General features: G+C 42.8%; 2 protein-coding genes across 2 annotated transcripts; one reads left to right on the forward strand and one right to left on the reverse strand.

Moving 5' to 3' along the window:
• The first annotated feature begins 413 nt into the window (after positions 1–413).
• LOC311273228 (kelch-like protein 10) lies at positions 414–3873 on the forward strand. The gene is made up of 5 exons (XM_084380178.1): positions 414–675; positions 1684–2167; positions 2276–2884; positions 3197–3346; positions 3418–3873. The coding sequence occupies exons 1-5, from the start codon at positions 524–526 to the stop codon at positions 3736–3738; spliced, it is 1716 nt and encodes a 571-aa protein (XP_084236304.1). The 5' UTR covers positions 414–523; the 3' UTR covers positions 3739–3873.
• Positions 3874–4639: 766 nt separating this feature from the next.
• On the reverse strand, positions 4640–12624 carry LOC311272749 (glyceraldehyde-3-phosphate dehydrogenase-like). The gene is made up of 12 exons (XM_084379386.1): positions 12529–12624; positions 11943–11990; positions 8150–8249; positions 7783–7892; positions 7594–7684; positions 7232–7347; positions 6780–6861; positions 6165–6316; positions 5951–6029; positions 5517–5600; positions 5105–5202; positions 4640–4958 (listed from the first exon to the last, which is right to left on the reverse strand). The coding sequence occupies exons 2-12, from the start codon at positions 11963–11965 to the stop codon at positions 4889–4891; spliced, it is 1005 nt and encodes a 334-aa protein (XP_084235512.1). The 5' UTR covers positions 11966–11990; positions 12529–12624; the 3' UTR covers positions 4640–4888.
• Between the last annotated feature and the right edge of the window lie 1187 nt (positions 12625–13811).

Here is a 13811-nt window from a genome sequence, read left to right on the forward strand (position 1 = left end):
GACCTGGGAGCTATTGAGCTAAAAACCTATTTATTTTTGGGATGGCTTTTAATATCCAGTAGCGTGATGACACTTCTATCTTATTTTGTCTTTGATTTTGCTGTATTTTATTGTTTTGTTTTGTTTTTAATTGTTTTGTTTTGTTCCCTGCTCGGGCCCTAATAAATTGCTGATAGGCAATAGTAGTAGTGGTATCAGTACAAAACATAGTCATGTTTATGATGTGTTCTGTGTCCTTCAACCCACCAAAGAGGCCATTTTAATAAAACATTATCCAGCTACTGTTCAACTGGACTGTTTTAAATAAAAACTACATTTACAAATGAATTGATGTTTGAGTGGTTGTATGGTTGTAAACATAACATTTCACAGTTTAACTGACTGTAGTCATGACGATGTGATGATTCCACCATGATGTGTTTTGAGATTTCTCTCCTCACTCATCAAACCTGTTGAGACAAACCGACCTAGATACTGAGGGAAACTAAACTAAACTAAACTAAACTTCAAACTAAAACTCAAGATGAGTGACCGAGGCACATCTTCAGACCAGCCAGGCTCAGTGTTTAATGATCTCCGTCTGGAGGGACACTTCTGTGACGCAGTCATCAGAGTCCAGGATGTAGAGTTTCACGTCCACAAGCTGATCCTCTGTGAATGCAGCTCGTACTTCCGGTGAGTCAGTAATCTGATATCAGGGGGAGAGATTATAAATGAACATCCCTTTAAATAAGCAGAAAAACTAAATGATAGGTTCATGATTAATCACAATAAGCAATGAGTTGGTTTGATTCATGAGCAGCTGTGATGAAACGAGTTGAGCTAGAAGTCAGGACATGAACGACCTGATGCAGAATATATTATTTTAAAAGATAACTCAAAAGTATAAGTTTAATGACGGTGCAGGTCCGTCCACACAGTCAGATATACGTTTAAATTAAGGTTTTTTCTGCAATTCAGTTGTGCACATTGTTAATTATCATTCATGTAAAGATTGATTTTACCTTTATATCCTGTCTCTCGGTGCCATGCTACAGTACTTTTAAGCAGATTTTGAATTAAAAAGTGTATAAATAATATATTATAAATGGAAGTTATCATGCACACTTGAAACAGCTGATTTTTGATGCACTTTGGTCCAAAAATTCAGGACGCAAATTGAAATTGAAAAGTTCCCAGCTGCTTAAAAAAACAGAAAAATATTTTGGGTGTGGTTAAAAAAAGAGAGAAAAAAGAGAAAGAATGACGTCCATGAGTGTTTAACATGTATCATTTCCAGTCAATACTAAATGGTAAAGTAAGTTGATTTAATTGTAATGATCCTAAAATGTGGTTATCAAACAACAGTTTTACCAGGAGACCTCATGTAACTCAGAAATGACCTCCTCACGTTGGGTTTTGTGTCGCGCATTCACACAGGATAAGCACCGTCTGAATTTTATTCATATTTACTGACATCATCACGATGTCAAGCATAAATACACATTTGCAGATCAAGAAACAGACACTTGTACTTGAACACGACAGCCTTTTGTTTCAGCAAACAATTTGGCCAAAATGACATCAGTGCACTGAAACTGTAAACCTCACTTGCAATAATTATAAATCAGCGTGAGGACGAGAGAAAGATGTTGAATACTGTTTCTTTTCAATCGTCTCCTGTGTTTTCATCCTGACCCACAGAGCTCTCTTCACACGCTGGTCAGCCCCAACAAAGAAGGTCTTCAACATCCCAGGCCTGTCTCCTGACATGATGCAGCTCATCATTGAGTTTGCGTACACCGGCTCTCTCTCTGTGACAGGGGACAATGTACAGGAGCTGCTGATGGCAGCCGATCAGTTCAACATCATGAAGATAGTACGAGCCTGCTGCGACTTCCTGGAGGAGCAGCTCAGCCCGGAGAACTGCATCGGCATCTGGCAGTTCACCAACGTCTGCCCCTGCTTTGAGCTGCAGAGAAAGGCCTACCACTTCATCCTTGATCACTTTGAGGAGGTCGTTTCCAGTGAAGAGTTTCCGGATCTCACTGTGCAGGAACTCACTGCCATCCTGGAAAGAGACGACCTCAACGTGAGAGAGGAAGGCACTGTGTGCGAGGCCATCCTTCAATGGATCACCCACACCCCTGAAGAAAGACAAGGACACCTGCTTGTGCTCTTGTCCAAGGTAAGTTCTGCCACTAGCTTTAGCTTGGATTTAGCTGACAGCAGAAACATCAGTATTGTCAACACTGATACTCAATTCAAAGATTTTTCTCTTGTTTTCTCTGTGTAGGTCCGACTGGCCTTGATGAGTCTGGATCACCTGGGGACAACTGTGATGTCCAATGAGCTGGTGAAGAGCAACTCTGAGTGCTGTCAAATGGTGAAAGACATCATGGACAACAAAGACCGCCTCACCTCACCTGCCCTCGTCATGCGTGTCTCTGTCGCTCGTCCTCGCCTGCCTAACGCCATCCTGTTGGCCATCGAAGGCTGGAGCGGAGGTGCTCCAACTAACTCCATCGAGGCGTATGACATCCGGGAGGACCTCTGGATCAAGCTGACCAACAACCAGGAGCGCCCTCGTGCCTATCACGGCACTGCCTTCCTCGGCGGGTACGTCTACTGTGTCGGTGGCTTTGACAGGATGGAGTCTTTCAACAGTGTTCGCAGGCTGGATCTGAGCACACACACCTGGCAGGAGGTGGCACCCATGCACTTCCGCCGCTGCTACGTGTCCATCGCTGTGCTGAACGGATGCATCTATGCAATGGGAGGTCTTGATGGGCATGTACGCCTCAGCACTGCAGAGTGCTACAGGCCAGACACCAACCAGTGGACTATCATTCAATCGATGCATGAGATCAGGAGCGACGCCAGCTGCACAACTCTCAAGGACAAGGTGGGTGAAGTGGAAGAGCAGCTGGGACCAGTAACAGACGATGTACGGTGCTGACTGAACTTTGTTGATTTGATTTTCTACCTGCTTGGAACAAGAGTCAGAGGGAATTCAGACCTGGTATTAACATCCATCCTGAGTGATCCAATCACAGGTGGACAGCTCAGAACCCTTCAGTTCACACCTGACACAGTGACCGCAGTTTTTTGAGGGTGTCTGGGGACTTTCTTCAGGGGCGACAAAGGTTGCTTATATTGTTAAATTTAGTAGTTAGTTAGATAGTTAATAACTTAATGTCCCTCCTGTTATTCCTAGATCTACATTTGTGGAGGGTTCAATGGGAACGAGTGCCTGGAAACCTGCGAATACTACAGCCCGGAAACCAACCAGTGGACGGTGATCGCCCCCATGAGCAGCCAGCGCAGTGGAGTTGGCATCGTGACATATGCAGACCGCGTCTTTGCAGTGAGTACATAATAGTAGTAATAATAGTGCCATGTGCTCAGAAACCGTTTATTCAACACTTCCTCTCACAGGTCGGTGGCTTCGATGGCAGCGCCCGTCTGCGCAGCGCTGAGGCCTACGATCCCCGCACCAACACCTGGCACGAGGTGTCCTCCATGTCGTCCACCCGCAGCAACTTCGGCATCGAAGTGATCGACGACCTGCTCTTTGTTGTGGGCGGCTTCAACGGCCTCACCACCTCCTATAGCGTGGAGTACTACGACGTGATGACGGATGTGTGGTCTGAGGCCTGTGACATGGCGACCTCCCGCAGCGCCCTCAGCTGTTGCGTGGTGCGCGGACTCCCCAACATGGCCGACTTCACTTTGCGTCGTGACGCCAGGCCACTTTAAGAACTGGACTTAATGTTAACTTAACAGTCCTTCACACAGTCGTGTTGATTTATTTTATTTGTCTTATCTATTGAAAGTATTTTAATATTTGTTTCACATTTCAATGTCTGAATACTATTAAACATGTAAAGGTCATTGCCCTTTGAAAGGGTGAACTGGCATTAAGTTCACCCTTCAGTTTACTAACTGTCATATAATTGCTCTAATTTTGAAGTCCCTGTATAAAACTTTACTGCCAATTATAAAGGTCCTGTGTACTTCAGTAGTACACTCCACACAGATAGCAGAGAGTTTCTGTAATAAATAATCGAAAAGCACAATTCTTATCGGGTACACTGTGACAACATATCATCAAATGTGGGTCTGCGAGCTAATTTGTTTTGGTTTTGGGGTTGTTAATGTGAAAAGAACCACTGCTGTATGTGGATCATGGATGATGACAGATAAGATTTCAACTATTAAGATGACTGAATGTTTGGATGAAGTGTTGTGAATGAAAAGTGACATCTAACCACAGTTTGGGGAGGAGTAACGCTGTCATGATCAATTCTTAGATCTAATTGAGAGAGACAGATGATTTATATAAAATAATGAGGAGTGACAGAAAACTACACCTCCTGTATGTTTTCCTCCTCTCTTGGTTTTGGTTTGATAATGTTGGACAAATTAATTAAATGTTGGCAGTTCTCCCAGAAGTTAACGTCTTTCTCTGCACCAGTCTCAATGTCACTTGTCTCGGCAGGACAATTAAGAACAGCTTTAGGATTCTGGCTGATAAAAGCTCTGTGGACAGTTTCATCTGAGCTCATTCAAAATAATAAAATAAGCCTAATGCCTAGAGAAGTAAGTATACACAGTCATTTTGTACAGCGAGCATAAAATACATGATAAAAACGTCAAGTCTTTCCACAAACTGAGGACTTTATTAAGTGCAAAGGAGCCAATGTGCATGTTTAGTGTAACCAGACTATTCAGAACAGAACAGAGGTGACTTTATCATATAAAAAGATATTATCATTATTATTTTGACTTTCATCAGCTAGTGTTTATTGTAGAAGAGTTTGCTCCCGGTGGATGGATGGCACGGCATCCAGTTACAGGTGAAGGTAGAGGGAATCATGGGAAGGAAACGAGGAGTCGTCACAGGACTTTACTCCTTGCTGAACATGTGCAGGACCAGGTCGCACACACGGTTGCTGTAGCCGAACTCGTTGTCGTACCTGCAGACAAACAGAACAGAAAGTGGGGATTATGTCATATTCGTGAAAAGAAACCTGTCCCATGAGAGGGAAGGAGGACCTGAAGGACTTTTATATAATACTTGTCAAAATACTGTTCAGATAAGTGTCCTGGTTGCACAACTCACCATGAAACCAGCTTGACAAAGTGCTCGTTGAGTGCGATGCCAGCGCCGGCATCAAAGATGGAGGAGTGAGGGTCGCTGTTGAAGTCTGTGGACACAACCTGAGCAGAAAGAGGCGAACGCAGCTGTTTATACATGCACAGTAGAAACAGAGCCGGTCATATGATCTGTAAAGAGCTGGATTCATCCTGCTGTATGTATTGTTTGATCCTGGATACAAGAGTGTCTGCAGTGTGACTGAGTACGAGTTTTATTTAATGGTAAAAAGTACAAATATCTGTTGCAAGGACAGCTTGATCTGCCATAATATTATAGATGTGCTACCATCTAGTGGCTCATGTATGGCTCTACACACATTCCCATAAAAATACAGGCATATAATTATATATTATACAATTAGTCTTGTTTTCTGTACCTGGTCCTCTGTGTATGCCAAGAATCCCTTCATGGGTCCCTCAGCAGCGGCCTTGACAACCTTCTTGATGTCGTCGTACTTGGCCTAAAGACGAGGACAAGACATCATAATTAAACCGGGACAGAGAAACTGAGGGTTAGTTTTCAACATTGCAGCTTGATTTTTATTAATAAAAAAATTTGAGCCCAGCACATCTCAGTTTAAATAACAGAGTGGAGGGATGTGAATGACAAATCTCTTGAAATTCAACTCGAGCTTGAAGATTTTCTTCCCTTTTGACCTTAATGTATCAGTCAGAAATACAATCGTAAAATCTAATTAAATGAGGTAAAAAGGTGATTATCAGTTGTTTATTGGCGTCAAAATAAAGCCTGTTACATATGAACGATAAGGAAGCTTCAGGATATATATTATAAAGGTCAGGAAATACTTACGGGCTTCTCCAGACGGACAGTCAGATCAACCACAGACACGTTGGGGGTGGGGACACGGAAAGCCATACCAGTCAGTTTGCTGTAAGAACGAGACAGTCAAGAGTCAGACACTAAATACAAACATCCAAACACATTAGATTCAGGTGGCTTCAGCTCAGAGACTGATCCCCACGAGGAAATCATCCAGGTAAAACCAGGGGAGAGTTGATCGTACCCGTTCAGCTCGGGGACGACCTTGCCTACGGCCTTGGCGGCTCCGGTGGAGGCGGGGATGATGTTCTGGGAGGCACCACGTCCGTCCCTCCACAGCTTACCAGAGGGACCATCAACGGTCTTCTGTGTGGCGGTGACGGCGTGGACTGTGCTCTGGAGGAGTGGGAGCAGAAGGTTCGAATTAAAAAGACAGATTAATGCTTCACGCCTTGAACGACACTGTTACGATGACATCTTGTCTGTTAGGAAATGATGTGCTGCCACTTTTGTTTTGGACGTGTTAAGATCAGAACATTTTATTTTACACAGACTGATGATCAGTCATCTGACAAACCATCAATTAGTGATGTTTGGCTGTTAAAGGGAGCTGATCTGGGAATTGATTCAAGTAAGAAATACCAAATATTTGCTAGTTTCAGCAGAATAAATGGAAAAATGTTGACTTTTCTGTTTCACATCGGCTGCAGCTGCTTGTCAGAGGGCATGATTTTGGTCTCTATAATGTGAAAATCATTAAAGGATAGTTGACTCAAAAGTAAATTTTCTTCCCTTGTGTCAGACTGAAACAGGGTGAACATAAAGTGGGAATAGAGGATGAAAAGTCTGAGTTGTTTACCATGAGACCCTCAACGATGCCGAAGTTATCGTTGATGACCTTGGCGAGGGGAGCCAGGCAGTTGGTTGTGCATGAAGCGTTGCTGTGGAGACGAGACGAGACGAGAACATGTCACACATACAAACTGTACAAAGTGTAGCTACTTTAACTGACATCAGAAGTGCACAGACACTCGGTATATTTTAAGAGATGATCTTGGTTTGACATTGTTTTTTTTTTCTTTTTGGCAGGGCACTTAAAAAGCATCCAGATGTTCACATCTGTCCTTGCCCAGATTTGAAAAACACTCGACATCCTGCGTCACACGAACAGGAGGACCAGGTGACGTCAACATGCCTCACCTCAGGTTATGACTCTGTCCAATCTAAAAGGTCATCATCATCAACTACAGCTGAGAGTTAAACTACAGAGCTTTTTTGAAATGAGATGATGATAAAAATGTCCAAACTCACCTGACAACCTTCATGGAGTTGTCGTATTTTTCGTGGTTGACGCCCATGACGAACATGGGAGCGTCAGCGCTGGGGGCAGAGATCACCACCCTCTTAGCGCCGCCCTTCAGGTGAGCCTGCGGGGACAAGCAGGAGGTTCAAGGTTATAATGTGAACATATTCATGCATTTTTAAATGAACACGTGAAGGATGTGAGTTCATCATCATTTCTGCATAATAGTCATCTGCAGCTCCCTTCAGACTCAAGAATAAAACACTTTACTGTACTGCATGCACTATCAATATCTACATATTAATATTTATCTATAAACAATGTTTATTTGCTGAAACTTCTCATAATCACGTTCCAGTTGTAAACTTACGGAAGCTTTCTCGATGGTGGTGAACACACCAGTGGACTCCACGACGTAGTCGGCGCCAGCCTCGCCCCATTTGATGCTGGCGGGGTCTCTCCTGCACATCATCACACACAGGAGAGGTTTCATTGGCAAAGCGGTTAAAAATACTGTGTTAAAAATGTCTATAAAGCCAGAAGTGTGAGGAATACGCACTCGTGGTAGACTGTGATGTGCATGTTGCCGATAACCAGCTTGCCGCCCTCGGCCTTCACCTCTCCGTGCTTCCACACGCCGTGAGTGGAGTCATACTTGAACATGTAGACCTGCAGGAGGACAAAACACGATGATTAATATCTGCATCTGACAGGAAAAGACCTATTTGAATAAAATAAGAAATATTTAAAGAAGAGAAGCTTTAACCACAGAGCAGCTCCACAGGTTTGATGCTACAAGCTAACCTTTAAGTTAACTTTCTGCCTCCAGTGAAGACTTTAAAACGTCTCCATCCGTATTTCATAACTAAACTTCGTGCCTGCTTATATTTCACATTCTACCCAGATCAGTATCTACAGCCTCTCACCATGTAGTCCAGATCGATGAAGGGGTCGTTGATGGCGACCACCTCGACCTTGCCTCCCTTGGCGGCGGCGCGGGTCACCAGACGGCCGATACGTCCGAATCTGAAACGCAGGAGGACGAGGTCAGCGTGAAGAAGCGAGCCGAACGTGAATCAAAGATAAAACAGCTGGATAAATATTTACATTTAGATACTTTGAAGACGTGTTACGGTGCCTCAGATCCATTACGAATATACTTGATGTGGCAGGAAGCAGAAATTTACTCTAAGCTCTTCACTCTTAACTCACTTTTATCTTTTATTTTAGAGCAGCCTGCTTCATTCCCCCTCTCTGACCAGCAGGTGGCACTGACACCTTAACAAAGATGGGAGTCACAGTGAAGGACAGCAGGGCCATACAAGGCCCGCCAACCTTGACTGTAGAGAACAAAAGTTGGCATCGGCAGCCAAAGGCCCGTTTACACCTAATATGGCTGCTGTCATGGCAGGTCAGACAGTGAGGGGCCTGAGACTGGACCGAGGGGAGGGGGTGGTGTTTCATCACGTCAGTCGGGCTCTGATCAGTCTGACGTATTTCCAGCTTCGTACATGTGAATATTTTCTGGTTTCTTTACTCCTCTATGAAGGAAAAGTTAATATCTTTGGGTTGTGGACAAAACAAGAGATTTGAGGACGTCATCCTGCAGCTCTTTGTGGGATAAACTGCAGTTTTACTACACTATGATGAGGTTCCTTCACTGAGGTCGGCTCCTGCTCGTCTCCATGTCCTCCGTTAAATGAATTCAGTCAAACGTAGAGAATAAAGTTGCCTCATAATAAGTAAAGTTCAGGGTGTTTGAGTCTGATATGAACGTCTGTGTGACAAAAAGACTTTTCTTTGGGTGGACACACAAACTGATCCTGGCAGGTCGAACTAACCTCAGTCAACACTGTGTGCAAATATCTGCTGCCTACGACTCCCATGATAACGTCTACGTCTTTTCAAAAGTCGTCACGAGGAAACTTCATGGTTTAAAACAGAATATAGATGCTTCAGAAAGTTAATAAAGCCTTATAAGTTTCTTGTAATTGCTTTTAATAGCATTACAAACACATTTATTGAGTATAACTTACCCATTATGTCAGTGTTAAACCTTTACTAAGCTTTTTTGTTACCTTATTAAGATGAATTCATAATTTATTTTGCATTTATTAACAGTTAACTATACGTTCTGCATCTACTGGCTATATTGGCTCTATAAATTCTTTATGATGCTCTTATTAACAGTTTATATTGTCTCATTAATGTTTATAAGGGCTGTATTACCTCCTAACTAATGCTTATTACAATGTCCTTAATATAAAGCATTACCTAATATAATACTGTACATTACACAACTACAGCGTTACAAATGACCACAGAGTTTGATAAACACAATTAAATCTAAATAATTTGACTAAAATCGAAGCTACAGAAGATAAATTGGATGTTTTGTAAAGCTGCATCAATTAAAGATAATCCAGAGTCATTAAAATTAAAATTAGAGCTGCAATAGGCTTAAAAGTCCAAAGTATTACAGCCCAGAGCCTCCAGTTGTCTTCAGTCGAGGACAAAGACTTCGTCATGTCACAGTAACGACACTATTTCTGATTCTCCAGGTGTTCCTGTTACGTAACATCGCATGTCTCCAACACTCAAAGGTCACATCACATAACTCACTGTATGTTCTCATGGGACGCTTTGAAACTTAAACCATGTGACAGAGACACAACACACACTCTGTGTGCCAAAATAAGAGACGGCGTCCAGCGTCAGAAAGGTCAGAAGTCAAGAAGCAACAGGAAGTCTCAACAGGAGTGTTGGTAACAAGGTTGTCACTGATGGAGGAAGGTCACCGCTGCTACGATTCAGCGAACTGACGGCAGGTTTATAGTGCTGAGAATCTACGTTTCATCAAAATCAACAATGACAAACCCATTAATAAATATTCATACGGCCTCTTTGTATTTAAACAATACATAGATTGTATAGATTTTGTATTATGGATGTTCTTGAAGCTGTTTCTTGTTATTCTAAATCTGTAAAGTTGCATTCAGGTGTACGGGATGCTGCTGGGAAGCCGGGTCCCTGTTTTTAATCATAAATTATATGATAGTTGACCGGTGTATAGACTCATGTATTCACTGGAACCGACTTCATTATTTTAGGCAGTGAAGGAGGCATTTGTGACATTTGGATCAGTATCGGAACAACCCCACAGTTTGGTATCTGTTTCTCAAACTAAGACATCGGGATCAGTATCAAAAATGTTAATCCTCAACACCCTGCTGAGAAAGATACTTGATGACAGAGATGGATGCCTACGGAGTGAATAAAACAACTCTCCCTGCAGGGAAACTTTATATCTTTACTTGAGCCAGTCAGCCATAGTGCAAAACATAAGACACGCACGTCTCTGCAGTGGAAAGATCATGCAAGCTCCACACAGACTGAGGTCCAGCTAAGCTGAGCTTGTCAGTTATAAAACCTAATTGTCCAAATGTCTGCCTTCCTTCACAGGAGGGAAAGTGTCAGTGGACGTTGCCGTTTTCCTCGGTTAGTTTTGGGAAGCAATCAAGCAACCAGAAAATGGACCGGAGCCCATCTTCTGTTTCTGAGGCTCAGTGTCGGTGTTGGTACGAGGCCAGAGTCAACGAGCTAAATCTCCCTGCAGCTCAACAGCAGCTGCTGCTTCACAGAGGAGGAGGAGGAGGAGGAGGAAACGTTTCACCTGGTGATCCACGAGTCTGAGCAGCGTCCGTGAACCGCCGGCCGGATGATCTCTGAACTTCAGCCGAAAGGTTAGAGGGTTAAAAATAGACGAGGGGGAGAATAAAAGGAATGTGACAGCTGAGGAGGGCAGCGATACCGGCCGGAGCAGGGAGCGGGATTGGAGAGGTCTGAAGGGTGTGGAAGAAGAGGGGACGTCAACCGTGACACCACAACACCGCCGGACTATAAATAACCAGAGGATAGACGGGTCCTGTCCACAGTCCTCCCCTGTCACCACCACAGCACAAAGAAAGTCTTAAATATAAAGAGGCTCAGGAAGGGCAGCAGTGTGTGAGCTTTTAATCAAGTTACACATATAACTATTTAATATCAACACTTGTGTCCAGGAAATAAAGACGTGTTTTCCTTCTGTCTTGCCTCTCCATCACATCCCCACTGCATAGAAACGTATGCCATCATCTCCTCACTGACTCGCACCCTCATTTCCAATTTCCTCTCCTTCAGCTGACTCGATTTCTCCCTCGTCTCCAAGTGAAATGATTAAAACCGACTCTCAGATAATCATCTGACGGTCAGAGGGACATTGTCCGGGGTCCTGTGCCTCAAAGACCTTTAACACTCCCAACTACTGGATGCTCATAACATCAGTGATTCAGGATATGAACGCTCCTCTTACTCTAATCCTCAGATCATGTCGATGTGGGTGGAAAAAGCAGCGAGACGTTGTGTATTTGCTGGAGCCCTCGACACTCATCAGACACCTCCTAATGCTCACTTATTGAGCCAGAGGATGCCTCAAACGTGTCACATTTCGTGAGACACAGAAGAAGAGGATGTACTTGAGGATTACGGACGTGCCTGAGTAGGTTTTTCCACCTGCTGTCTTCTATTTTCAGATGATGTGGTTCCCCAATGTTTGTGTTTCGCAGCTGTTTCATTTTATTTCTATTAATAAATGGATTATAACTAAGGCTTGATTAATCCTGGAGACCAAGACAGAGGACACCAGCACACTAATGACAAAATGAAAAAGCATCAACTCACCCGTTGATTCCAATCTTCACCATTTTGTCTGATATGGTTTAGTCCTCACTGCAAGGGAACAGATTAAGGACACAATTAATACATCGTTTAGCCAAAAACAACACAAAACACAGCATCATGCAAAAGTAGGACGCTGCAACAAAGAGCCCAGAAGACTAATTATACTACTTTACTAAAACTTTGAATAGAAATCCCCAGAAAAGTCAGTTTGTTTGACACCTGTTGCACAAAAATTAAACTAAAACTCTTCCATTATATTTTAACAACTTCAATAACACAAAGGAGAAAAAGAAGAAGAAGAAGAAGGAGAAGAAGGAGGAGTAGAAGAAGAAGAAGAAGAATTGGAAGAAGCAGAAGAAATAGAAGAAGTAAAAAACCAAGAAGTAGAAGAAGCAGAAGCAGAAGAAGATGAAGAAGGAGCAGAAGAAGTAGAAGAAGAAAGGAAAGAGAAGAAATAGAAAACCAAGAAGAAGAAGTAGAAGTAGAAGAAGAAGAAGAAGAAGAAGCAGAAGAAGAAGAAATAGAAGAAGTAGAAGAAGGAGAAGAAGAAGAAGAAGTAAACGATGGTGAACAAGTTGGACCGTACCGGTTGTGAATGCACCTCAGTCTGATCGTCCTCAGCAGGAGAAGTGACAGCGGGGACGAGCGGAGGTCTCACCGCAATTTATCCCCGCAGCTCGCCGCCGGCCACGCCCCCAGGCAAAATGTCAAGGTCGCGTGAAACTTTTTTTTCTTTCTTTTTTATAAAACTTTATTGAACATGACAGTGAGAAAGGCACATCGTGAACAGGTCCATAGATATTAACACAAAAGTCCTGGAGCTCAGTTACAACCAGTCTGAGGGACTAAACGTTGTTTTAATGCGACAGTGTGTGTTTTTATTGGACTAGTTTCAATAAACTATCGATCCACCGCCATGAAACGTTGTCCGTGGGCGGGGCTACACGATGTGGTTGCTAAGCGACAATGTCAGAGTACGAAAAACTAGCTAAACCGTCATTTTGAGATTTTTCATGATATGAACATAAAAACAACATTTCTGAAAGAAGAAGCTACACAACCATCCTCTTAAAGACACAAAGTTTAACATGTAAACAATAACACGCACCCTTGTTCAAAATACAATTAACTAGATGCTACAGGCTGCTTGGTCTGGTATGGCCAAGCTAGCTTATGCTGGCTAATGTTAGCTAATATTTGCAAACTTTATACAGATATTGCTGAATGACCAAGTTAATTTGCTATCTATCGAGGGTAAACAAATTCACATGACATTAAATTAGCTGAAATAATATACACATTAGCCATCTTAGCTAAGGTTAGCACATATTTTTCCCACATATAGTCCTACATAGTAAACTGAACTAAAGAGTGTTTAAAAATTTAATAGAAATAAGTTGTTAATAAATAACAAACACAATGACGGTAACAACTCCATTGTCATTTTGACTAACAGGCAAACACTCTGTAGCCTAATGCTGTGTATAATTGATTTTTATCATATTATAATAACACTGTTTTTTACACATCCATCCCTGAAGCTTTATTGTTCTCACAAACTCTCCATTAAGCTGCAACGAGTACTAAATTTGTTTTAGTGTTATTGATTAAGAAATAAAAGCTATTGACGACACAAACACCACTTTGCACATTCATTTCTTCACACACACACACACACACACACACACACACACACACACACACACCAGGTTTAAAGTTGAATGCAGTCAGAAGCTTTCAGTGTAGTTGATTTTTACACTGGTCCTCAGTCCATAACCGGACCTCTCCACCCTCCCCTCACCAGCAGCACCAGCAGCACCACCCTGCTGTCCAGTGTCATGTTCACTGTAACAGTAAGTCATGTGATGG

The sequence above is a fragment of the Pagrus pagrus genome (assembly GCF_965226575.1).
Source record: "Pagrus pagrus genome assembly, chromosome: 17".
Taxonomy (NCBI): Eukaryota; Metazoa; Chordata; class Actinopteri; order Spariformes; family Sparidae; genus Pagrus; species Pagrus pagrus.

Bases quoted from the DNA above. Each gene is read 5' to 3' on its own strand.
- LOC311273228 (XM_084380178.1), top strand. From the start codon at position 524: ATGAGTGACCGAGGCACATCTTCAGACCAGCCAGGCTCAGTGTTTAAT. The intron at 676-1,683 runs GTGAGTCAGTAA...CCTGACCCACAG, and splicing joins GAATGCAGCTCGTACTTCCG to AGCTCTCTTCACACGCTGGT. The intron at 2,885-3,196 runs GTGGGTGAAGTG...TGTTATTCCTAG, and splicing joins GCACAACTCTCAAGGACAAG to ATCTACATTTGTGGAGGGTT.
- LOC311272749 (XM_084379386.1), bottom strand. From the start codon at position 11,965: ATGGTGAAGATTGGAATCAACGG. The intron at 7,893-8,149 runs GTGAGAGGCTGT...GTCCTCCTGCAG, and splicing joins TCATCGATCTGGACTACATG to GTCTACATGTTCAAGTATGA. The intron at 7,348-7,593 runs GTAAGTTTACAA...TTGTCCCCGCAG, and splicing joins CCACCATCGAGAAAGCTTCC to GCTCACCTGAAGGGCGGCGC.